The following is a 20,558-nucleotide window of genomic DNA, read 5'->3' as shown; positions in this document are numbered from 1 at the left end:
CCCCCCCCCAACCCCGGACCCCCTCTCCCAATTCGCATGGCTCACCACCGAGCTCCACCAGGCCGAACGCCACCACCAGCGCGTCTGGCTCCTCACGCACGTGCCCCCGGGCAACTCCCACATGCTGCCTTGCTACGCCCACGCCCTGAACCGGATCATCGAGCGCTTCCGCGCCACCATCGCCGCCATCTTCTCCGGACACCGTCATCTGGATCTCTTCCAGGTGTACTACCGTCCCCTTAGCCCCAACAATGCCTCAACCATGCGCAGCAGTCGAATGATCCACAATACCAGCCGCGAAGCCGTAGCCATCAACTACATCACCCCCAGCCTCACGTCCGAGCGCGGCCGCCCGGCCTTCCGGATCTACGACGTCGATCCCGCTACCTGGGCGGTGGTGGATTATACGGTCTACGTGGCGGACTACGAACCCTGGAGGCCGGGGCTGCCTCGTCTGCCGGACTGTCCCATGGTCACGCTGTCGATGGACACGCTGCTGATGGACATCAACACCCAGCCCATGGGGCCGCAAAGCTGACGTGGAAGAAGTACTACTCGGCGCGCGAGGCCTACGGGACGCGCACGGAGGAGGACGGGCTCTCCCCGGCGTTCTGGGATGAGCTGACGGTGCGCATGGCCGGGAATGAGACGCTGTTCGAGGAGTGGTGGGCGCGACGCACGCGGGGCAGCTGGGTGACGCCATGTCGCGGGGTATGTCGGCGGCGGGAAATCTGCTACATGAGGGGTGGGCCGGACGAGGGCGAGGGCGAGGGCTGGGAGGGCTGTCCGGGGAGTGTTCTCACCACGCGCGGTCGGCATGGGCATGGCGTTGCCTGGATGGGGCGGTGGATGATGGAGTAGGTACCGAAAGTTGTTGTGATCGTGCAAGGGTGAACTACTACACACGGTGGGAGGGGCATGGTAGAGTGAGGAGTGGATTGACTTGCCTGGAGGAAGTCCTACTGGTAATTTTGCCGCCCACTTTTTCCAGTTCCTCGCTTTACTTAATCCCAGCTACTTGCTTTACTTGATTCCAAAGATAGGATGAAGAAAGAATGCAATCTATTCAGACCATCGCGCCGCGACGGGTTCGTTCCATTCTCCCAGGTATTTCAACAAAAAGGTATGCACACGAAAAAAAAAAAAAAAAAAAACTGGCAGCAGGGTAATCATTCTATCCGTAAATCACATTTCCTTCACTTCACACATCTACTGGATGTACCAGTCGACACCGCTGACACGGCCGGCACCCAGTTCGGCCAACTCGAGGAACAGCGACGAGGACAGATCGATGGAACCCTCGGTACAACCCATGCAGGTGTCGACGATGGTACCGGTGGCGGTCTTGCCGCCGTAGTTGATGGTCACCGTCTTGCCACAGTAGCTCTTTTGCATGATGGTGTGGGACAGGGCCAGGACGTGCTCGCTGTCGGTGTTGGTCTCACCGCAGGATCCCAGACCGACCTCGTAGTAGGTGATGTCTCCGCTGCAGGGCGAGGACTCGGAGCAGACGCCAGAGGAGCTGGAGCCGGAGCCGGAGGAGCTAGCGCTGGTGGTAGCGGCGGCAGCAGCGGTGGTGGAAGTGGAGGTAGAAGAGGAAGAGGTGGTGGTGGTGGTGGTCCAGGTCGAGGTCGTGGAAGTGGTGGAGGAAGTGGTGGTGGCGTGCCACTGCTCAGTGGTCGAAGTAGCGACGCTGGTGGTCCACTGCGGAACCTCGGGGGTCCAGGTGAAAGAGGGCACGGCGGGGGCGGTCCAGACGGGCTGTTCCCATCCAGCAGTCGTGGAAGTAGTGTGGGAACTGTGGTGGGAGCTGTGGTGCGCCTGGGTGTGATCGGCGACCTTGTTCACAGCGTCGTTGGTGGCAGTAGGCTCGACAGTGACGGTGGTGGTCACATCGACGGTGGTCCAGACAACAGAGGTGACGGTCTCGATCTCAACAACCTGGTCGCGCTTGTCGACGGGGGCGGCCGAGGCGAAAGCCGCAAGCAGGGAGCCAAAGAGGGCAAGAGACTTGGTGATGGGAGCCATTGCTTTTTGAATCGTGGATTTTGACGAGGGGTATCGGGTTGATTTTTTTTGAGTCTAGAAAGCGGGTTGCTTGCTTGCTTGAGGGGATGTCTATCTAGACGAAGGACTGGCTGGCTCTGGTCGACAGAGGAATTGGATGATTTCGAAGATAAGGACTGACTGACTGACTGCACTGCAGTACGATAGCAAAGCGAACCCAAGGGAGTGTGGGTGTGAAAGAAGGAACGACAGACGCTGCTGGTTGAGGAGCGAGAAATGAAGGAGAGGAGAGACCGAGAGGGGCAGCCCTTTATAAAGTCTGGATGGAGGGGGACGGAGGAGGGACTGACAGTCAGGGCCGGGACCGTCTAAGGAAATCCGACTGGTGTTAGTGCACTAGTGTTCGGCTACAATAAAACGATTTTTTACTTTAAACTTTTTTTTTAAAAAAAAACGATTTTATTTATTGAATTGAAATTATAAGAGTGAATATTATACGTACTCGTTATAGTGAAAAGTAAAAAAAAAAAGTGAAGGGAAAAAAAGGAGCTAACCCACCGTAGGTGAGTTCGTTCACCTTTGAGGGAGCCCTGAGAGCCCAGAGTGTGGTGCCAATCATCCATAACAAGCGTTGTCCCTGGCAGAGAAACCAACCGAAAGGATTGGCCCGAGTTCAGGCCCCCGCAGGCTGGAGGGAGGGAGACCCACTGCAGCAGCCCAGCTCGTGAACGCCCCGATCAACTGGTCAGGCACGGAACCAGTCAAAAGTCAAAACCACACTTTTGGCAACTGCGGAACCTGAACGGTACCTCAGGATTCAGGAACTGTCCTACCACTCGACTGTAGGTACAGTACAGTCCGGAATATTGTACTCGCTGTCTTACCCTCCATGCCTTTACCCACTTCTCCTCACCGTCTCTCCCAGGGACCTACTACTGTTCACTGGGCACTCTTCCCCTCTTTTCCCCCTCTTCCCCCGTCTACCAATAACTCCTCGTCTGCCACCTCATCAACATGTGTTTTACCGCTGGCCACGCCTCGTATTGGACATTGCATTTGAGAAGAAAGGAAGAATGACGTGAACTGTACAGTCATTCAGCGCGTTCCTGAATGCCGACTGATCGACTGATTGGCGGGCCCTCGATTGGCGCCGGTGTCTCAGCCAGGCGGGTTTGGAGGGCGACCAAGTGTGCTGACTGGTCGCCGCATTGGTTAGGTCTCCATTGACTTTTCGGTGCTGTGGCTTGTACCTGGCCCGTATTCTTTGTCTTCTTTCTTCTTCTCTGCAGGCACCAGGACCAGGGCCCGTCCGAGGCCCAGGGCGGCATCGATCGGCCATTTTGATCATTTTATTGTGATGGCACCCCCTTGAGTTCATGGTTCCCTCCCTCCCTTTTCCCTTCTCATTACCAAGAGTCCAAGACCAATAAATCCCACTCAGCCACAAGCCACATCCGATTGACTACGGAGTAGAAACGGTGCCTGACGGGACGGCATGTACAAATTATTTGGGTGAGCCTCAGTCAAAAGCCTTCAAAGAGGGGGGAAAAAATAAAAAATAAAAAAACATCTAAGAAAAGAAAAGAACAAACATTCGTCCGACACATCTTCCCCTGAACGTATCATTTGAGACACCCTCTTCAATCAACCTCTTTCAATCCTGTCTTTCACAACTAAACTTTTTTTCTCCTCCTCCTCCTCCTCCTCCTCCTCCTCCCACTCGGTGGCGAAAACACCATGGATGGATCCTGGTAGATTTCACCATCTCAGGAACGTAGCCTATGGAGGAGTCGACCGTGCGGTGTCGACGTGTCCGCGACCCTCCGAGTCTTAGGGACTCCATCGCAGCGCGCAGCCAGTGAGGGCGGGCAACGCGACCACTAAGGCGGCCAGATGAGTCCAATTGCGGATGCTTTCCCCTCTTCTCGGAGGGCTTTCATGATTTCATCTGTCCAGGGCTGCATCTTCCCCTCTTCTGTGAGTGCTTTTTGGCCCTCGTCTCTGCCCCACTACGAAAATTTTCTGTTGTGTCGGGCCTTCCAGCAAGGCCGATTGGAGGGGATGCAGTCGCCGGTTCAAGATTCCTGTTGAATCTTGCCAGATTCAGCCGATCTAGACCGGTGAACAAGAAAAGTGTCGATGTACATAGTAATCATCCATAGAGAGGAATCCTTTCAATTCTTTCATGTTCAGTGGGTAGTGTGTGTGTGTGTGTGTGTGTGGGAATACGAAACTTGGCAATGGAGTTCTGAGACGCCACATGGGCTGATGGAGTCAACAGGTTGAACAGACACACACAAACACCCCAGCGCTCGGTCCAGACCCTGATCCCTGATTGATCTCTGATCCCGACCGGTCAATACCCTTTAGTCAACCATTGCATTCTTAGTAGTTACTCACTGTACATGCTCAGTAGGTATGGATCCTACAGCTACTCTACAGTGTCTACAATGTACAGTACATATCTACCCGATCCTACCGATCAATTGAGAATCAACAATCCGGAAACCTGCACAGTGACATCAAGCCTGCCTCCGCCCATGACATGTATCGCATCTGCAGAGCATTCTAGGCGCCCCCTCACTCCCTCCCTCCTCCCTCCCCCACCCCATCGGAGCATATTCTATCGATTCACACCCGGTAGTCATTCACACCGCACAATTCCTCCGACCCGGGAGACGGTGAATCTGCAGCATGGTCAACCTCTTCCGCATTCCCCGGCTGTCTGTCCATCTGCCCGGCGGGCGGTCTCCTCGCTTACGGCGGGGCGATGTTCTTGGGATCAAGTCAGGTCTCTTTGTCCCTGTACGACAGCGTAGCCCTTTTGCAGCAGAAGTATGGGGTACCTCGCTTCTGTGCTATGTGAGTAAGTACTGTACAGTATGCCACTGTTCATCTGCTTCATCGTCATCACCATCATCCATCCATCCAACACCGCTCAAACGGGAGCTCAAACGACTAGCCCCCACAACATGCTACAACCGACCCCCCTATGCAAACCTCCAGAGATTGGGTTAGATGGTACCTGACCGTCTCGTCTTCAGGAAAGAGCTAAGCTCCTTGTCATCATTTCGATCTCGAGATCCCTCACCCAACTCGGACAGCTTCGAAGGAGCTTCTGAACAGCCTAGTGCCAACACATGAACCAGAGCTATAGCTGTTGGCTGGTCTACCAACCACCAAGCGGGAAAACCCGCTGAATCCTTAAGCTATCCTTTCAGCAGCTGCTGCGCTCTTTATCTATAGTCACACAACGGACATGAACCCTGGGTGTCAGCCACGAATCCGTACCTGCGCACGTACGACCAACAGCTATCTCAGCACCGGGGATTTAACGAGCGTTGGCTTGGGCGCTGATGAAACCAGAGCTGCTGTCCGAACTGGGTTATGTTTCCATCTGACAACCAGGGATATCCATCCAACCGAGGGACGGGATGATTCAAACATCCCCATTGGATGCCATCAGCATTGTTTCACCCATCACTGGAGGAAAAGAGCTACACAAGCATCACGCTCAACTTCCGCACTCCTCCAGTGTGAAGCGAACACCTCCGTGGACCACGGCCCGGCCCATTCCATGACGAGCAATTTCAGCGGGGTGGTTTAATTACGGCTGTTGGCCCCCCGTGAGGATCTCGCTTGCGGGATGATACCAACATTGGGACCGGGTGAGGGATCGTACGGAGGGTTTCTTCCCCAACGCAGGAAGTGGCAGTGTTGATGTAGAGGTACTTGTTCAACTTCGCTATCGGACTTTTTTTCGGGGTCTGTCGACTACAGGACGTGTTTCTCTGGGTCCATGTGGATTGGTGTCCTAACTAAGCAGGGCTCCTCGAAAATGGCTGATGTACAACAATCCCAGCGTGCATGCTCGAGGTCGCCTCTGTATTTCCTGGTACACGTTTTGGAACTCACGGGAAATGCCTTCCCTTACGCACACCTCCTTGTGATTCATACTCTCTCAACAGCAGGTTAGCGCGCTGACAGAACCTTATCGAAGATCGCATGTTCCGGTCTGTGGCCAAGAACTGGTCTCATGATTTCGAGGCGCGATTGAAAGTGTGTTCCAGCTTACTAAACAGCTCAACTCGAACGGGTTTATTCGACAGCCTCTGGTGTGGAATGACCAGCCACATAAGCTGGAGATTCTATCGAGTAATGGCGCCCATGTTGAACGACAGCGAGCTCCAGATTGAATCACAGATCTCGAAGCCGGGTGCGGAGTAAGGCATGTAACCCCCGTTTTCCAGGCCTAATGCTGTCCATCTTCGGACGTAACAAAGTGCACTCTCCATATCCCCATTGGCTGCACCAGCCGAAGATAGTTCGAGTTAAGCATTCAGGAACAAACATGATTCCGAGGTGTGGTTGAGATGGAGGACGAGGCGGCAGGATACCAGCGTTAGGCGCCGCCGCTCCGGGTCTGGTCGCGATCCGAAGCGCCGGGCGATCCCACCCTACCTTCAGTAGTGTCGCTTAGTGCATACTACCCAGGCACCGGTTATGGTGATAGACCAGCGACAATGTAATTCATTCGCCGGATTCCGGCAAGTAGTGCGCGCGCGGCTGTACTGGACCTACGGGATCAACAAACCCTGTAAGCCTTTGGCGCTCCGTCTAAGAATAGTCGACGAACGGCATCGCAGCCTTAGGATGTCAATTTCCATCGATGCTATAGCCCATACATGTAGTATTAAAAGCGTGTGCTTTCGTGTACCTGTCACCGAGCATGAGCAGGTGTTTCGGGCAATCGCTACAGGAGGCAGCTTGTCTCTATACTACGAAGCAGCACCCACTCTTTCAGCATCTCCAGCATCAAGCAAGCCTCTACCACGCCGTGATTTATCGACCATGGTATGTGCAATCCCGAGATCGATAGACCTGATAACGCTCTCTAACCATCATGGGGGAACCCCGCCCCCGCCCCTCCCGAATTAAAGTCCGGATTAGACGTGGCGGTGTCCGTTCTCTCACTGATCGAGGCCTCGATCAGCCTCATCGGCCAGCTGCACGACGCCTACACGCGCCAAAAGGAGCACGCCAGCCTCCTCGCGGGGTACGAGGAGGAGCTGCGCAGCGCCCAGAGCATCATCCAGGTGGTCGCGGACGAGCCCGACCTGCAGACCGCCGAGATCTCCGCGCAGCTGGTGCGGACGGAGGCGCTGGTGCAGAAGCTGGTCGATCTGCTGCGGAGCCTGTCCGCGGAGAACCACCCCAGGAGCGCGGCGCGGCAGTTCTTCCACCAGCTGACGCAGGGCTCCAGGGACGAGAAGGCGCTGTCGGCGCTCGTGGACCAGATCTACCGCGCAAAAGCCGACTTGACCGTGTTGATTCAGGTCGCCGGGGTCGGGCTGGTGCGGACGACGGACAACACCCTCGCCGCGAACACCGAGATCATCAATCGCGTGGACCGGCACATTCGGGAGGTGCTGGGGGATGGTCGGGGGTTGATGATTGGGAGGTTGATCCCCGATGGTGAGGCGGATGCTAAGCGCGAGATCCCCTTGAGCCGTGAAGAGGTGGCAGCGGTGATGGGACCGCCGGAGGGAAGCAGCAGCAGCAGCAGCACGGAGCGGATCATCGAGAACAACCTCACGCAGCAGCAAGCCCTTCAAATCAACGGCCCCGTGGGCGAGGACCGATGGAAATCGATCAGCCGTCTGGTGATCCGGCAGAACAAGGCGACGGGCACAAGTACGCAGGTCAACTATCCGGTGTCGGCCTCGATCTTCTACGTCCTGCTGGTCAATCACTTGATCAAATACGTTCTAGTATGCGTGTTGCTGTATATTCCACTGGCTTACCTGTGCCAGAAACATGACTAGGGGGGGGGGGGAGACTACAAGACATATGAATTTTATAGGCGGAGACTCAGGCTGAGCTATAATCTGTCATACTACTATATGGGCTACTCGCATTCACTACCACGCTCGCCGCGGCTGTAGCTTACTGCAACTATGCAAAACATACTCTTACCGACCTCTTCCAATTGACACATAAACCACACACCTCCTCTTTAAACCAAGAGAAAAAGTACCATTCGAAGTTCATAAGTCCTCCCCCACAGTCCAAGGTTGAATATGTCATCCCCGCTCCAACCACGGTAGAACGTTCTCCCCATCTCACCACCCCTTCAGCATGGCGTCTGCGATGACAATGGTACTCGAAAACCACAAGCGTGAAGAGGCCAGGAGACGATTGGATGAAGAGAGGTAAGCCAGGTGGCTGGATGGCTTCCAGTCCATTTCTTTGAGTTCCATGGATTGGCGTCGCGTGCGCGCGATGCCGGCTGGCTAGAGGGCATCTCCAAGCTAACGGCGAGATCGGAATCAAGAACGCGACATGGGGAGATCAACAGCAGCAGCAGCGGTAGTAACCAGGGCCACAAGGGCGAGACCCAGGATTAGGGCAGCAATATGTTTCCGGGGTCTCTGCTAGGGAATATCTCGAGGGAGACTTCGTTCCACAGGGATTCAGGAAGTGCTGACTAGTTGTGATTAAAACTCAGTTAACCCGAGATCGGGTTCACGCTGGTCTCTTTGTCCCATACTTCAAGCAAGTGATATAATGGAGAAGCTCGTCGAAATTATTAAAACGCCGTACCTAGAAAGTAAGCATCAGAAAAGAAGAAAGTAAATTGTTATCTATGTATATCAAGATTATCGCCATAAGCCATCAATGTCAATGTCAAACAAGAAAAGAAAATCACAAAGCCCGTAAATACATTTGAAAGCCCAGCAGGTAATCAGAAAAGAAAATCCATATCCATCAAACCCGTAATATAATTACACACAAATTTCCCAAAGCAAGACGCCGACCGCATTATAACCTTCATCGTTTGCTTCCTTAACCCTGGCACATGATGCAAGCCTCCTTGTTCTCGATGCTGCACTGGAGCACCGCTTGGGAGTAGATATCATTCTCGCGCTCCTCGCTCGTCTTCTCGGAATCCTCTTCCTGAGGTCCCTCCGCCTCACCCTCATTGCCACGAGAAGTGGCATCGGCAGCGAGAGCACGGGGGCTGTCAGCACCGTTGTTGACATCCTCGCTGTGCCCATTGATTTGGCTCTGACCGCGAGGCACGGCAGAGTAAGTGGAGGAGGCAGCACCCGTGGCACGCTTCTTGAAAGAGGAGTTGGCACGAGCAACGTTGGTGTCCTCAACCTTGAGCTGTTCCTGGTCCACCGTGAACTGGATGGGGGCCGAGGCCGCCATTGTCCGCAGGTAGTACATTCCAGTCTTGAGACCCATCTTCCAGCCAGCGAAGTGCATGCTGGTGATCTTGCCCATGGTGGGCTCCTTCAAGTGGATGTTGAGGGATTGGGATTGGTCAATGAAGGCACCACGGTCAGCAGCCATCTGCAGGATGTTGCGCTGAGAGATCTCCCAAACAGTCTTGTAGAGAGCCTTGATATCGGCGGGAATGTTGGGGATATTCTGGACGGAGCCGCCGTCGGCGATGATGCGGTTCTTCATGTTGTCGGACCACAGACCGAGATCAACCAAGTCCTTGAGCAGCCAAGGGTTGACCACCTGGAACTCACCCGCCAGGACACGACGAGAGTAGATGTTCGAGGTGTAGGGCTCGAAGCACTCGTTGAAGCCCAGGATCTGACTGGTGCTAGCAGTAGGCATGGGGGCAACCAGCAAACTGTTGCGAACACCAGTCTGCGCAATCTTGGCCTTGAGAGCGTCCCAGTCCCACAGATCAGTGGGAGTGCGGTCCCACATGTCGTACTGGAGGATACCCTGAGAGACGGGAGAGCCCTCGTAAGTCTCGTAGGGACCGTGCTGCTTAGCCAACTCAGAGGAGGCGGTCAGAGCACCGTGGTAGATGGTCTCAAAGATCTGAATGTTGAGCTGTCTAGCCTCAGCCGAGTCAAAAGGCAGACGCAAAGCGAGGAAAGCATCGGCCAGACCGTTGACACCAAGAGCGATGGGACGGTGGCGGAAGTTGCTCTTCTTGGCCTCAGGAACAGGGTAGTAGTTGATGTCAATGATCTTGTTCAAGTTACGGACCAAGACCTGCACGACTTCATGAAGCTTGCCGAAGTCGTATTCGCCGCGAGCGGCATCAACGAAAGTAGGGAGGGCAAGAGAAGCCAGGTTACAGACAGCAACCTCATCGGGAGCGCTGTATTCGATGATCTCGGTGCAAAGGTTGGAGCTGCGGATGGTTCCCAAGTTCTTCTGGTTGCTCTTCTTGTTGCATGCATCCTTGTAAAGCATGAAGGGGTTGCCAGTCTCGGTCTGAGCTTCCAGGATAGCATACCAGAGCTTCTGCGCCTTGATGGTCTTGCGGCCGCGACCTTCCTTCTCATACCTATAATCCTGTTAGAAATGGCTAGCAAGTAGACTCAAAACAGGGAACTCACTTTTCATAAAGAGCATCGAACTCGTCGCCGTAGACATCGGCCAGACCAGGAGCCTCGTTAGGACAGAACAGAGTCCAGTCGCCGTTGGACTCAACACGCTTCATGAACAAATCGGGGGTCCACAAAGCATAGAACAGGTCACGAGCTCTGACTTCCTCCTTACCATGGTTCTTGCGGAGGTCCAGAAACTCGAAGACATCCGAGTGCCAGGGCTCCAGGTAGATAGCAAAAGCACCCGGGCGCTTGTTACCTCCCTGATCAACGTATCTGGCAGTGTTGTTGAAGACCCGCAGCATGGGAACCAGGCCATTGGAAGTACCGTTGGTTCCACCAATATAGGAGCCGGTGGCACGAATGCGGTGGACGTTCAGACCGATACCACCAGCGGTCTTGGAGATCATGGCGCAGGTCTTGAGTGTGTCATAGATACCATCAATGCTATCCTCCTTCATATCGACGAGGAAGCACGAGGCAAGTTGAGGCTGGGGAGTACCAGCATTGAATAGAGTCGGGGAGGCGTGCGTGAAGAACTTCTGAGACATGAGGTGGTAGGTCTCGATAGCCTTCTCGATGTCGTTGCCGTGAATCCCGACGGACACACGCATCAACAGGTGCTGAGGGCGCTCTGCAACCTTTCCATTGATGCGCAGAAGGTATGACCGTTCAAGAGTTTTGAAGCCGAAGAAGTTGTAGTTGAAATCACGGTCATAAACGATAGCCGAGTTGAGCTCATCTGCGTGTTTCATGACTAATTCGTACGTCTCTTTGGAAATCATGGGTGCGGGAGTGTTGTTCTTGGGGTTGACATAGTGGTAGAGGTCAGAGATGACCAGCGAGAACTGCTTCTTGGTTTGCTTGTGAAGGTTGGAAACTGCTATGCGAGCAGCGAGGATAGCGTAATCGGGATGTGTGACGGTCATGTACGCGGCAGTCTCGGCGGCCTGCAAGCAAAGTCAGAACTCGATCGTCAAGCACCTAGTGATCTCCACATACCAGGTTGTCGAGTTCGACGGTGGTGACACCCTGGTAGACACCAGAGATAACCTTCTGGGTGATAGCAGCAGCGTCGACATGCTCAGGATCGAGCCCATAACAGAGCCTCGACACACGAGCGGTGATCTTGTCGAACTGCACGCGTTCTTTGCGTCCGTCTGCGGTTCAACGTGTCGTTAGCAAAATTTGCAACACGGGTGGCAACGAGCTTCAACAGGAACGTTTCGAAGCGAATGTGAATGTAAATTAGGGATCCATGACGCTATGGATTGACGGTGTAGGGCTTGATGCTCACCTCTCTTGTAGACAAACATTTTGAATGACAGGGAATGGCGGGGGAATGCGTAGAATCGAAGATTATGACAGGAAGGGTATAAGAAGAAAAGTGGAATTACAGAAAGAAAAGATCAGTAAATCGTATGTCAAGAGGCGTGAAGATGACAATTTTCGTAAAGGAAAAAGAGACAGAAGAGAGTGGTCCTGAAGACAGGAGCTTGTGGAGGATGAGAAGAAAGAGAAAGAGGGAGGAGGGGCAGCGAGAGTGGTAGATATTTGACGTCGCCGGGGCAAACGCGTTGCTGGTGGAAATCAACGCGAATTTTCGTGTTTGAGCTAAATGGGCGGCCCTTGCATTGGCGCTAGCAGTTCCTTTTGCTCCGGCTGCCGGAGACGCGCGACGCCCCAAAGTCACGTGTTGTTGTTGTTGAGTTTCTCACGCCACGTTAACTTGGAAGAGCCGACTGGGTCTTACAAATCAGCTTCGCGTTTCAATAAACTACTGTACTCCGTACTGTACCAAACGATCTAATCAATTTACCCACCAAAGCTAGACCGCCGCACTGCTTGGTAAGATTTTGGGAAGCTAGCTTAGAAGATCTCTCCCTCACCATCCATCGGGTTCCTTGGAATTCCCCTTTAGGACACCGAAAAAAATTGGTTTGCACCATCGAGTAAGGGTACATCAAGTTTACGGTAAAGTATGGTACAAGGTCTTAGGTTCAAACATATAATAACAAGGTTGAGAACTAGAAGCAATGAATCCGGGGTTAGCAGCAGCAGCTGAGAAAGACTACAGTGCCGCCGCGACTCCAAAGAAAACAACAGCTGCGAATGCTGCAGCAGGAACATGACGGTCTGACGAACCGGCTGAAATTATCCCGCTGGGATGAGCACTTGGTGATGGGCTCGGACTGGAGCTGGGAGTTGGACTCGAACTCGGCACTAATGTAATGCTAGACGAGCCGGTTGGGGTGACAATTTCATAACCGGTACTTGTGGGGTTGGCAACAGCAGTTGATGATGAGACACCGGATATGGTAAATATATCGTTCACTACACTAAGTCAGAGGATCCAGTATATGACTGCGCGGCAACTTCTCATCCAACATACCACCTTTGTACCCAGCCGAGGCACATATGTCCGAGAACTGCTGCATAGCCACCTTGGTATCGTCACCGCAGAGGTTTGAGATTTTGTCCTTGATTTGCTTGCCATTGGTGACACATATGGCCTGGAGGTCGTCCGGAATGGACTGAGAGCTGTATTTGAATTGTCAGCAGGTACTCCAGCGTGATTTCCCAGCAATCTCGATAACTATCAGAGATACTACTCATACTAGGCGCACTTACCCTACAGCAAACAGAAGACAATCACGGGTTGGAACAGCAGCGACAAGGCTACTGAAGGCCCAAACAAAGGCGCAAACAGCGCATAAAGCGGGCTTGAATAGCAACATCTCCGGCGTGACTGGAGTAGCACTATTCACCAGTCTCTCAATACTTCAAGAAGACGGAGGCCGTGCTTAGTAGGGAAGCAGACGTGGATAGGATGTGGTTTCCAGGGACAAAATTCAAAATAAAAAAAAAGAGTGTGTTGGGATCTGAAGAAGCGACAGATAGTGATGCTGAGGTGTCTGGTGATGAGACTCAAAGACATCGAGAATGAGGAATTCAGAGGTCAAGAATTCCCCAAGTTCAACAGGGAATAACGACCCCCCATTCCTAGTTACAGAATTGTCCCCGTTGATCAACCACAAAACTGGGGTCATACATTACTAAGACTGAAACGGTTAGCTGCCGCAAGGGCTTAGGCCAGCAGTGGAACCACTAGGACAAGTAAGGCTAACCACCAGGAACCCATTGCCGGCTTCAATCAGGAATCATGACTGCCACTTAACAAACGTTGCTTGGTTTCTGAACGACCGCAAAAGTGAATATACCCTTAAGCTGCGGATCGAGGGTTCGCGGCAATTGTAGGTACGCGGAGCCACGGTATCCCTTCTTTACTCTAACTAGTATGGGCATCTTTGTGTATGACATTTACAGATTGTAACTAGCTAAGAACGAAGACAATGCTTAGAAGTACTACATATGACTTTGACACAGGAATTCGCGCTCTTCAAGTCAGACCTTTTCGGGCACCAGTATCAGCATTCTCTTCTTTCAAGCTGAGGCCCGCAGGCAAATATCTGTGAAACCTCCGTAAAGACATATCGGGTAATGCACTTTCTCTGGAAGGAAGTTCCGCTGTACTTGTCTGCGGCTATGTAGCGACTTTGAAGTTAGGCTTTCATGTGAGGATTATCATAATGTTAGGCAAGCTAGGCACTATGCTGTTTGGGGAGGATAGTCCAAGCTTTCCTCGTTACTTCGTGCGCACAGGATGAGTCGACTCGGAGTAAGTAGCTAAAGTCTGTAGCATTGTCACAGTGCTCAGTATCTTGAATAGAGTATACCCTCCGTGTATAAGTTCAGAACCTATACTCCCGCATCTGGCCCTCCTTTGTGCTGCCATTCCCCGACTCACTCTTGGCTTAGTCTGTTCTTTGAGAAACCTCTGCCCAATAGAGACTCAAATCCAGTGCTCGAGAGCTCAGAGTCGATAGTGAAATGATGTAAAGTTGATTGAGAAAACGTCCGGTTGACGCGACGTAGTCGCCACATACATATCTCAAAGCAACTCTAACTGCCTCCTGCTGAGTCATAATTAACCTGTTGTAAAGCCCTCTATATATAGTCTCAGAGCAAAAGTAATTCTTTTTGTACTTGTTTTCGGGTTATATGGGCCAATCAAACTGTTACATGTCTTGTATCCGCGATTTGCTCTGGTCTGAGCTACGAAACTATCCTGTGAATTAACCGAACACAGTGACATTACGGTATTGTCGATGAGGCTCAAGCACAGCCCTTTGACGAACCTCTTCTAGTGGGCACAATATACGTCCCTGTTTCGCACGTGCTATGGCTAATCACGCTGAGCTTTCTTGGAAATAAAAGCAAGCATGGAGCAAGCTTTAGGTCACAATATATCCTTTCATGGGGCCTAGCAGAGCTCAAGTAACCAAATGATCAGTGAATGCATTCGTAGCTAGTCTATCGGAAAAGACAACGGGAGATCAACACCCCGCGATGGCGCAAACATCAGAGAAAAAGCAAAGTATGTATATGAAGCTTTCATCTAGTGATGCAAATCACCATATGAGATTAGGACAGTTCATAAGCCTCTAATCAATCCGGTGATCATGGTTCTATGCCCTTCAAAGCCCCCTTGCTCTACCTCTCCCACGCAGGGTCAAATTCACTATTAATGATTTCCTGCAAATCCATCCTGCAATCCACGATCTCCTTCCCATTGACCAAGTCGTTCTCCGTTACTCGTTTATCTGCATCGGCTTCGTCCTTCGCGATGCCCGCCTTGACGTGTCGTCGAATCAACCTCCTCCGAGCGACCTCGAAGTCGACCTCCACAAACCAAAGCTCATCCATCAGTTCCGCCGCCGTGCTCCACGGCGCCTTATCCAGACTGAGGTAGTTGCCCTCGAAGAAGATCACCCGGCAGGTGGCCGGGATAGTGATGTCGTCATCCACGGGATCCTTGACCGCGTGGTCAAAGCTCGGAGCGTACAGACTTCGTGTCTGGGGTGTAACCTCTTCCCGCAGCGCCTGCACGAGCTTGAGGAATTTCTCCCCGTCGAAGGTGAACGCGGCGCCACGGCGGGCAGCCGCGTATGCGGGATCAGGCATGGCGGCTAGCTGAGCGCGTGTGAGGTGATAGCCGTCCATCGGGACGGTGGTTGCGATAAGCGGTGAGTCTGGATGTTGCGCGGAGTATCGTTGATTGATGCGGTTGGCCATCATCGTAGCCAGCTCCGTCTTGCCGGACCCGGGAATCCCACTGACGGCGATCAATAGTCGGGCATCATCCGGTGTGGACTGGAATTTGTCTGTGGCTCGAGGCATTAGCTACCGAGGAGGATTCTGGGGCTCGTCGGACACAAAAAGACACCGCTTGTTCGTCCGCATGGGGAGGGATTCCGGGGGTGTAACACTCACTCCAGATCTTGTCGACTAATCGATCGACTTGTTGTTCCATGATGGAATAGAATTTCTGGACCAGGAGATAACACACACGAGAATCTGACCAGATTGGATTATTGGGACAATGCACCGATAACCGCGGTCCCGTCCATGCAAAGGTTGGAACTGTTTGTTTGCGCCGAGGATTGTGTGGTCGCAGATTGAGATTGTCTTAAGGAGTGTACTGTAGAGGTCCCAAGTGCGATCTAAGGGGCTTGAAGTGACTGTATTGGGATTCTGGTAGCTGTACAATATAATGCGAGAGCGAGCTGGATGATGAAGGTCTGCGTGAGCGGTGGAAGCTCGGCGATTCATTGAGATAAATAAGTCTGCGGGGCTTGTCGTCAGAGTGGGGGCTCGCTACTATCCCCTTTACTCCGGAGTAATGATACGTCACGTCACAGGGGAGCAGCAACCGCGTATGGAGTACCGTGAAGGTAATTAGTTTATATCTACCTGAGAGCATGTCCTGTCGTAGATTTAATTCAATCATCACACGCATCTCAAAGAGGGAGGAATCAATATCTAGGATGCTTGCCTGAAACTTCAGGGCGGCGTACTGATTCTCTAAGCAGACGAATTGTTGATAATTATGGTTATAAAATCTTCTTAGGACATACATGGACTTTCAGCAATTGGGAGTACATCAATAGAACCTGGTATCTGAGTTATCAGAACAGAGAAAACAAAACAAGTATGTATGGAGAAGATTATTTCCGTATCAGGTGGTGCCCGCCGCCCTTGATGGAAGAGTATCAGAACACACCGCTAACGCCCAGCAAAACATCATCCCCGCTAAAGAGAAACTCAACCATTGAAGTCTGCGCGTTGCCCGGTATCTTGAAGCATAACAGGTATCGTCTATCAAAGTTCCACAACCAAAATAAAACAGATGGGGAAAATACTAATGAAGGAGGCTGCTGTTTAGCTACGACTAATCGGTCCGTCGATTGTGTCGGCGACATTTGGCTCCTCGTTTGGCTCGTCATTTTCACGCGGACCGAAAGTGCGAGACAATCCAACGGACGCCCAAAAATCGTCAGGAAGGTCCTGCCGGCTTGTGAGACGGTCCAGCACGGCCTGAACCTGATGCAAGTCTTGGTCGGTAGAAGAATCGGAAAAGGCAAACGAGACAGTGGGTATCGGAGGTTGGCTACTCATAGTTGACTGAACTTCGGGTGCTCGTCTTGCGGTCCCCTGGGAGCGTATCATGGCCCCTTGAAAGTCCACAGCTCGCCTCAAAGACTCAAGTTGACGAACAGCACGGTAGCGCCGAATCAGGGAATGCGAAGTCTCAGATTCTGAGTCGCTTTCGGAATCGGTAGCACTTGGCGGGAAGTCACATGGATTCAAGTATTCTGGATATGGATCAAGAACTATCTCCATTGTGCCAGGACCCGAGTACGTTGAGTTTGAAACGGGCCGCATTCCGGCGGCGGTGCTCCTCATTGCTCCGTTGACAGGAACATTCGTTCCGGGCGCTGATGTTGAATTGAATGATGAATCAGCGCTTGGGAGATTTGTGTCAGGCGTGATCGTTGTCAAAAGTGTTTCCCATGCATCGTTGGCGTGGTCATCATCAGGGCTGAGGCTCCTTTGGCGATCGCCTAGACCGTCTATAAGTGAGTCCTGATTTGAACGACTGGCATCATTGATAGACCGCTGACCAACACGCCGCAAGGAAGGGAAAGCAAGTGTCGCAGACAAATCTGGGCCCAGGCCATCAGGCAGGGGGAAGGGCGACAGGTGGAGAGCATCTCGTCGCGCATGTGGAGAAGCGCTCCCGTGGTATGCGACTGCAGGGGCAAAGCGAGGCGTGAATTGAGGGTGATCCTGATCCTGCCTGTTGTTGGTATCTAGACCGGGAGAAGCGGGGCGCTGAAAGTCGGACATGATCGAATTGCGCGGTATCCTCAGGCGTTGTTGACCCGAGCGGCCTTGCTGAAGAGCGTTATCGAGCCGCCGCTGTTCATTGCGGCGTGCGTTCCGAGCTCGTAGGGGGTCTAGAAATCCACTGGTGAGGTTGAACGGATCTTCGGCGGCAGCAGCATTCGAAAGAGGCGAGCGAACATGACGCTGTATGCCGTTCGCCTCGCGCTCGCGTGCGCGTTCGACCTCGTCTGCTAACGCCAGCGCCCGAGGGATGATAGGCGAGCGACCATGGCGCTGTAAGTTATTCGAGTCGCGCTCGCGTTCCCGCTCGCGCTCAATCTCCTCTGTCAGGGTTCGTGGGGAAATTGTTCGTAAAGTTGCATTGCGCAGGACAGAGCCATAGCGCGAAGGGCGGCGAACGCTGACCTGACGACGAATCGCAGAGCGTGCGGCAGCGCAGCTATCTTTGGCAGCGTGGTTTCTCGTGTCTTCGGTCGGGGAAGGCTCCCGGAACATCCTATATCATTACCAGTCAGTCAAGACAATTGTCCCGGGCGCTTTAGCCTAATGGAGCAGGGCGCGTCAAGTATTGACGGCCAACTGGGGAGATAGATACTCACGGAATACCCATGGTTACAGTAAATGCGAAGAAGGATCGGAGAAAAAGTCACGTTTAGAACGATTAAAGATTGATGAAAAGCTATCACATTCAGAAGCAAAGGGAGATTGACGCAGAAGACTAATAGTAAGCACAGTAGCACGGAGATTGCGGGGAGCAACGACCAAGACGAATGTCGATGGAGAAACGGCGAGATTTGGTTTTCCTCGTAAAGGAAAAAAGCGGAGGCAACGATATTGGCGCCTGAGGCCTGCCGTAGCGCCTCGGGTTGTTCAGTGCCTTTTTTTTTTTTTTTTTTTTGTTAAATGGTTTGTTGTTGGAACGGCGGCTGGACAACTAGTGTGTGGCGCCATCGCCACACGCGTATATTCCAGTACGGCGGCTATTGTGCTACTGAGTACTATGGACTCGCGTGTATGTACTCTCCGTAGTTACGCTTGTCATGGAGGGAGACCTGAGGTTTACCGCGGCCCGGAGATGTTGGATAGGACAAACAAACAGTAAAGTACAAAAACCCTTCACTAGAAGTACGTGTCGGGTGATAAATGACTACTGCACTGAAGTAAGGGTCGAAGTGATACTGCGCTGCTACTGCAATATATTGTACCATTTTGCAGGTTAATGTGGTGGGATTGCATAGTTGTCGCCTAAGGCATAGAACTCTTATCGGGCACTTTCCCGATTTCCGATTATCTTGCCGACAGCTGCTGACTTTCCCGTTGAGAGCACCGGACGGGTTCAACTGATAACTACACCTTCCCCATGTCAACTGCCTCTGTCCTTGCTTGCTGGCCATGAGCCTTGACACCTCCTCAGCTATATATCAGTGTGTGCATTGAGGGATGATAGAGCTCGGCTTAAGTCGGATATCCCGCCTCCTCCAGCAGACTCCGCTGTCATGGAAGGCCATTCATATTGCTGGAACTAACGGCAAAGGTTCCATCAGTGCCTACCTATCTCACCTGTTGTCTGCCGGCGGAGTGCGCTGTGGTCGCTTCACCTCCCCCCATCTAATCGACCGATGGGATTGCATCACAATCGGCGAGGATGTTGTTCAGGAATCACTTTTTCGACAAATCGAAGCTAGAGTCAAGCTTCGAGACCAAACCCTCGGCATCGGTGCAAGCGAATTTGAGCTCTTGACTGCAACGGCCTTCGAGATCTTCAACCATGAACGAGTCGATATCGGCGTAGTTGAGGTTGGCATGGGCGGCCGGTTAGACGCAACGAATATCTTGAGCGATGTCTTAGTGTCTGTTATTGCGAAAATCGGACTTGACCATCAGTCCCTACTCGGAGATACCATCGAGCAGATTACACGCGAGAAAGCGGGCATATTGAAGGTTGGTGTGCCATGTGTGGTGGACGGCACGAACTCGATTGAAGTAATTAGAACACTGGAAAAACGCATCAGGGAGCTGGGGATTGAATCGAATTTTGTCCGCCCAGAAACCCAGCCACCATTACTTGGCCGCCTATTCGCGACGCTCGATTTGCAGCCTCATCAACAAGCCAACATGTCTTGCGCAGTGTCTGCACTTAAGCTGGCACTGGATCGATTCCGTCCGGAAATCAACGTCGATATGCTTCTTCCACAATTGTCGAGCGTGGTGTGGCCAGGCCGCTTACAGAAGATCACACTGGGCCCTTTGGTGAGCCGGGAAGAGCCCGTTTTACTTGACGGCGCGCACAACGCTCAATCGGCGGAAGTGCTTGGGCAGTATGTGGATCGGAAGCTACGTACAGAGCATGACAGTGTTACTTGGGTTATCGCAGCTTCAAAGGGAAAAGATCTATCCTCTCTATTTCAAAACATCATTCGGACTGGTGACAAAGTCGCAGTGACAGCATTTGGTCCTGTCGACGGGATGCCCTGGGTGAAACCGGCTGATACTGAGGAAGTGGCTTCATGTGCGCAGTCTATCTCAGAGACCGGCCTAGTGCAGACATTTGGCTGCGATGTCTCTGCTGCAATCGAGTGGGCCTGTCACGAAGCTAACGGCGGCCCATTGGTCATTGCTGGCAGTCTCTACCTTGCGTCTGATGTTTTGCGTCTTCTTCGAGAAGCACAAAAGTCGTCGTGACACATCACGAGTCGTGGCAGATTTGTGTTTATAGGATACCCACTCTAGCATCTTACTAGCTTATCTCGACCCTTTCGTGCAAATCCTCTTGAGCATACCCAATTATTAATGAAGGCACGTGTGTAGTCAGCCACTGAAACTAACTTATGGTCTGGAATGACAAAGAATGCAGTGCAAAAATTGTGTATTATTGTCTAGCTGTTTAATCAACTAAATTAGAGGCAGCCTCCCCAGACAGACTCCGCTTTGGCT

The 20,558-nt window shown here is 52.5% G+C and overlaps 8 protein-coding genes across 8 annotated transcripts; 3 read left to right on the top strand and 5 right to left on the bottom strand.

Annotated features, from left to right (window-relative positions):
* Window positions 1-121: 121 nt before the first annotated feature.
* Window positions 122-1,068, top strand: BO72DRAFT_531992 (uncharacterized protein; the record flags this gene model as incomplete). Its single annotated transcript, XM_040950408.1, has 2 exons — window positions 122-452; window positions 518-1,068. The coding sequence occupies 2 exons, from the start codon at window positions 122-124 to the stop codon at window positions 859-861; spliced, it is 675 nt and encodes a 224-aa protein (XP_040796404.1). The 3' UTR covers window positions 862-1,068.
* A 66-nt stretch (window positions 1,069-1,134) lies between these two features.
* BO72DRAFT_452811 (RlpA-like double-psi beta-barrel domain-containing protein) lies at window positions 1,135-2,415 on the bottom strand. The gene has a single exon (XM_040945823.1). It carries the CDS (start codon window positions 2,026-2,028, stop codon window positions 1,210-1,212), a length of 819 nt encoding a protein of 272 aa, XP_040796403.1. The 5' UTR covers window positions 2,029-2,415; the 3' UTR covers window positions 1,135-1,209.
* A 4,443-nt stretch (window positions 2,416-6,858) lies between these two features.
* Window positions 6,859-7,894, top strand: BO72DRAFT_463071 (uncharacterized protein; the record flags this gene model as incomplete). The annotated part of the gene is made up of 3 exons (XM_040946579.1): window positions 6,859-6,861; window positions 6,948-7,778; window positions 7,871-7,894. 3 exons carry the CDS (start codon window positions 6,859-6,861, stop codon window positions 7,892-7,894), a joined length of 858 nt encoding a protein of 285 aa, XP_040796402.1.
* A 731-nt stretch (window positions 7,895-8,625) lies between these two features.
* BO72DRAFT_415085 (ribonucleotide-diphosphate reductase subunit RNR1) lies at window positions 8,626-11,956 on the bottom strand. The gene is made up of 4 exons (XM_040942561.1): window positions 11,671-11,956; window positions 11,376-11,533; window positions 10,383-11,323; window positions 8,626-10,330 (listed from the first exon to the last, which is right to left on the bottom strand). The coding sequence occupies exons 1-4, from the start codon at window positions 11,687-11,689 to the stop codon at window positions 8,854-8,856; spliced, it is 2,595 nt and encodes an 864-aa protein (XP_040796401.1). The 5' UTR covers window positions 11,690-11,956; the 3' UTR covers window positions 8,626-8,853.
* A 392-nt stretch (window positions 11,957-12,348) lies between these two features.
* Window positions 12,349-13,353, bottom strand: BO72DRAFT_489863 (putative GPI anchored cell wall protein). Its single transcript, XM_040948114.1, has 3 exons — window positions 13,005-13,353; window positions 12,766-12,914; window positions 12,349-12,707 (listed from the first exon to the last, which is right to left on the bottom strand). The coding sequence occupies exons 1-3, from the start codon at window positions 13,109-13,111 to the stop codon at window positions 12,445-12,447; spliced, it is 519 nt and encodes a 172-aa protein (XP_040796400.1). The 5' UTR covers window positions 13,112-13,353; the 3' UTR covers window positions 12,349-12,444.
* A 1,368-nt stretch (window positions 13,354-14,721) lies between these two features.
* On the bottom strand, window positions 14,722-16,050 carry BO72DRAFT_415083 (kinase-related protein). The gene is made up of 2 exons (XM_040942560.1): window positions 15,708-16,050; window positions 14,722-15,598 (listed from the first exon to the last, which is right to left on the bottom strand). Exons 1-2 carry the CDS (start codon window positions 15,745-15,747, stop codon window positions 14,928-14,930), a joined length of 711 nt encoding a protein of 236 aa, XP_040796399.1. The 5' UTR covers window positions 15,748-16,050; the 3' UTR covers window positions 14,722-14,927.
* A 299-nt stretch (window positions 16,051-16,349) lies between these two features.
* BO72DRAFT_452805 (uncharacterized protein) lies at window positions 16,350-18,472 on the bottom strand. The gene is made up of 2 exons (XM_040945822.1): window positions 18,224-18,472; window positions 16,350-18,120 (listed from the first exon to the last, which is right to left on the bottom strand). Exons 1-2 carry the CDS (start codon window positions 18,232-18,234, stop codon window positions 16,656-16,658), a joined length of 1,476 nt encoding a protein of 491 aa, XP_040796398.1. The 5' UTR covers window positions 18,235-18,472; the 3' UTR covers window positions 16,350-16,655.
* A 261-nt stretch (window positions 18,473-18,733) lies between these two features.
* BO72DRAFT_439976 (dihydrofolate synthase) lies at window positions 18,734-20,461 on the top strand. The gene has a single exon (XM_040943431.1). It carries the CDS (start codon window positions 19,065-19,067, stop codon window positions 20,304-20,306), a length of 1,242 nt encoding a protein of 413 aa, XP_040796397.1. The 5' UTR covers window positions 18,734-19,064; the 3' UTR covers window positions 20,307-20,461.
* Window positions 20,462-20,558: the final 97 nt, after the last annotated feature.

Source organism: Aspergillus fijiensis (genome assembly GCF_003184825.1).
Source record: "Aspergillus fijiensis CBS 313.89 unplaced genomic scaffold BO72scaffold_77, whole genome shotgun sequence".
Classification (NCBI taxonomy): Eukaryota; Fungi; Ascomycota; class Eurotiomycetes; order Eurotiales; family Aspergillaceae; genus Aspergillus; species Aspergillus fijiensis.
Note: the sequence above shows the minus strand (reverse complement) of the source record. Positions and strands in the feature narration are given on the sequence as shown.

Coding starts and splice junctions, on each gene's coding strand:
- BO72DRAFT_452811 (XM_040945823.1), bottom strand. CDS start 2,028: ATGGCTCCCATCACCAAGTCTCTTGCCCTCTTTGGCTCCCTGCTTGCG.
- BO72DRAFT_415085 (XM_040942561.1), bottom strand. Junction 11,324..11,375: donor CCGTCGAACTCGACAACCTG/GTATGTGGAGAT, acceptor CTTTGCTTGCAG/GCCGCCGAGACTGCCGCGTA. Junction 10,331..10,382: donor TTCGATGCTCTTTATGAAAA/GTGAGTTCCCTG, acceptor ACAGGATTATAG/GTATGAGAAGGAAGGTCGCG.
- BO72DRAFT_489863 (XM_040948114.1), bottom strand. CDS start 13,111: ATGTTGCTATTCAAGCCCGCTTTATGCGCTGTTTGCGCCTTTGTTTGG. Junction 12,915..13,004: donor TGTCTTCTGTTTGCTGTAGG/GTAAGTGCGCCT, acceptor ATTCAAATACAG/CTCTCAGTCCATTCCGGACG. Junction 12,708..12,765: donor CTCGGCTGGGTACAAAGGTG/GTATGTTGGATG, acceptor GACTTAGTGTAG/TGAACGATATATTTACCATA.
- BO72DRAFT_415083 (XM_040942560.1), bottom strand. CDS start 15,747: ATGGAACAACAAGTCGATCGATTAGTCGACAAGATCTGGA. Junction 15,599..15,707: donor ATTAGTCGACAAGATCTGGA/GTGAGTGTTACA, acceptor CTCGAGCCACAG/ACAAATTCCAGTCCACACCG.
- BO72DRAFT_439976 (XM_040943431.1), top strand. CDS start 19,065: ATGATAGAGCTCGGCTTAAGTCGGATATCCCGCCTCCTCCAGCAGACT.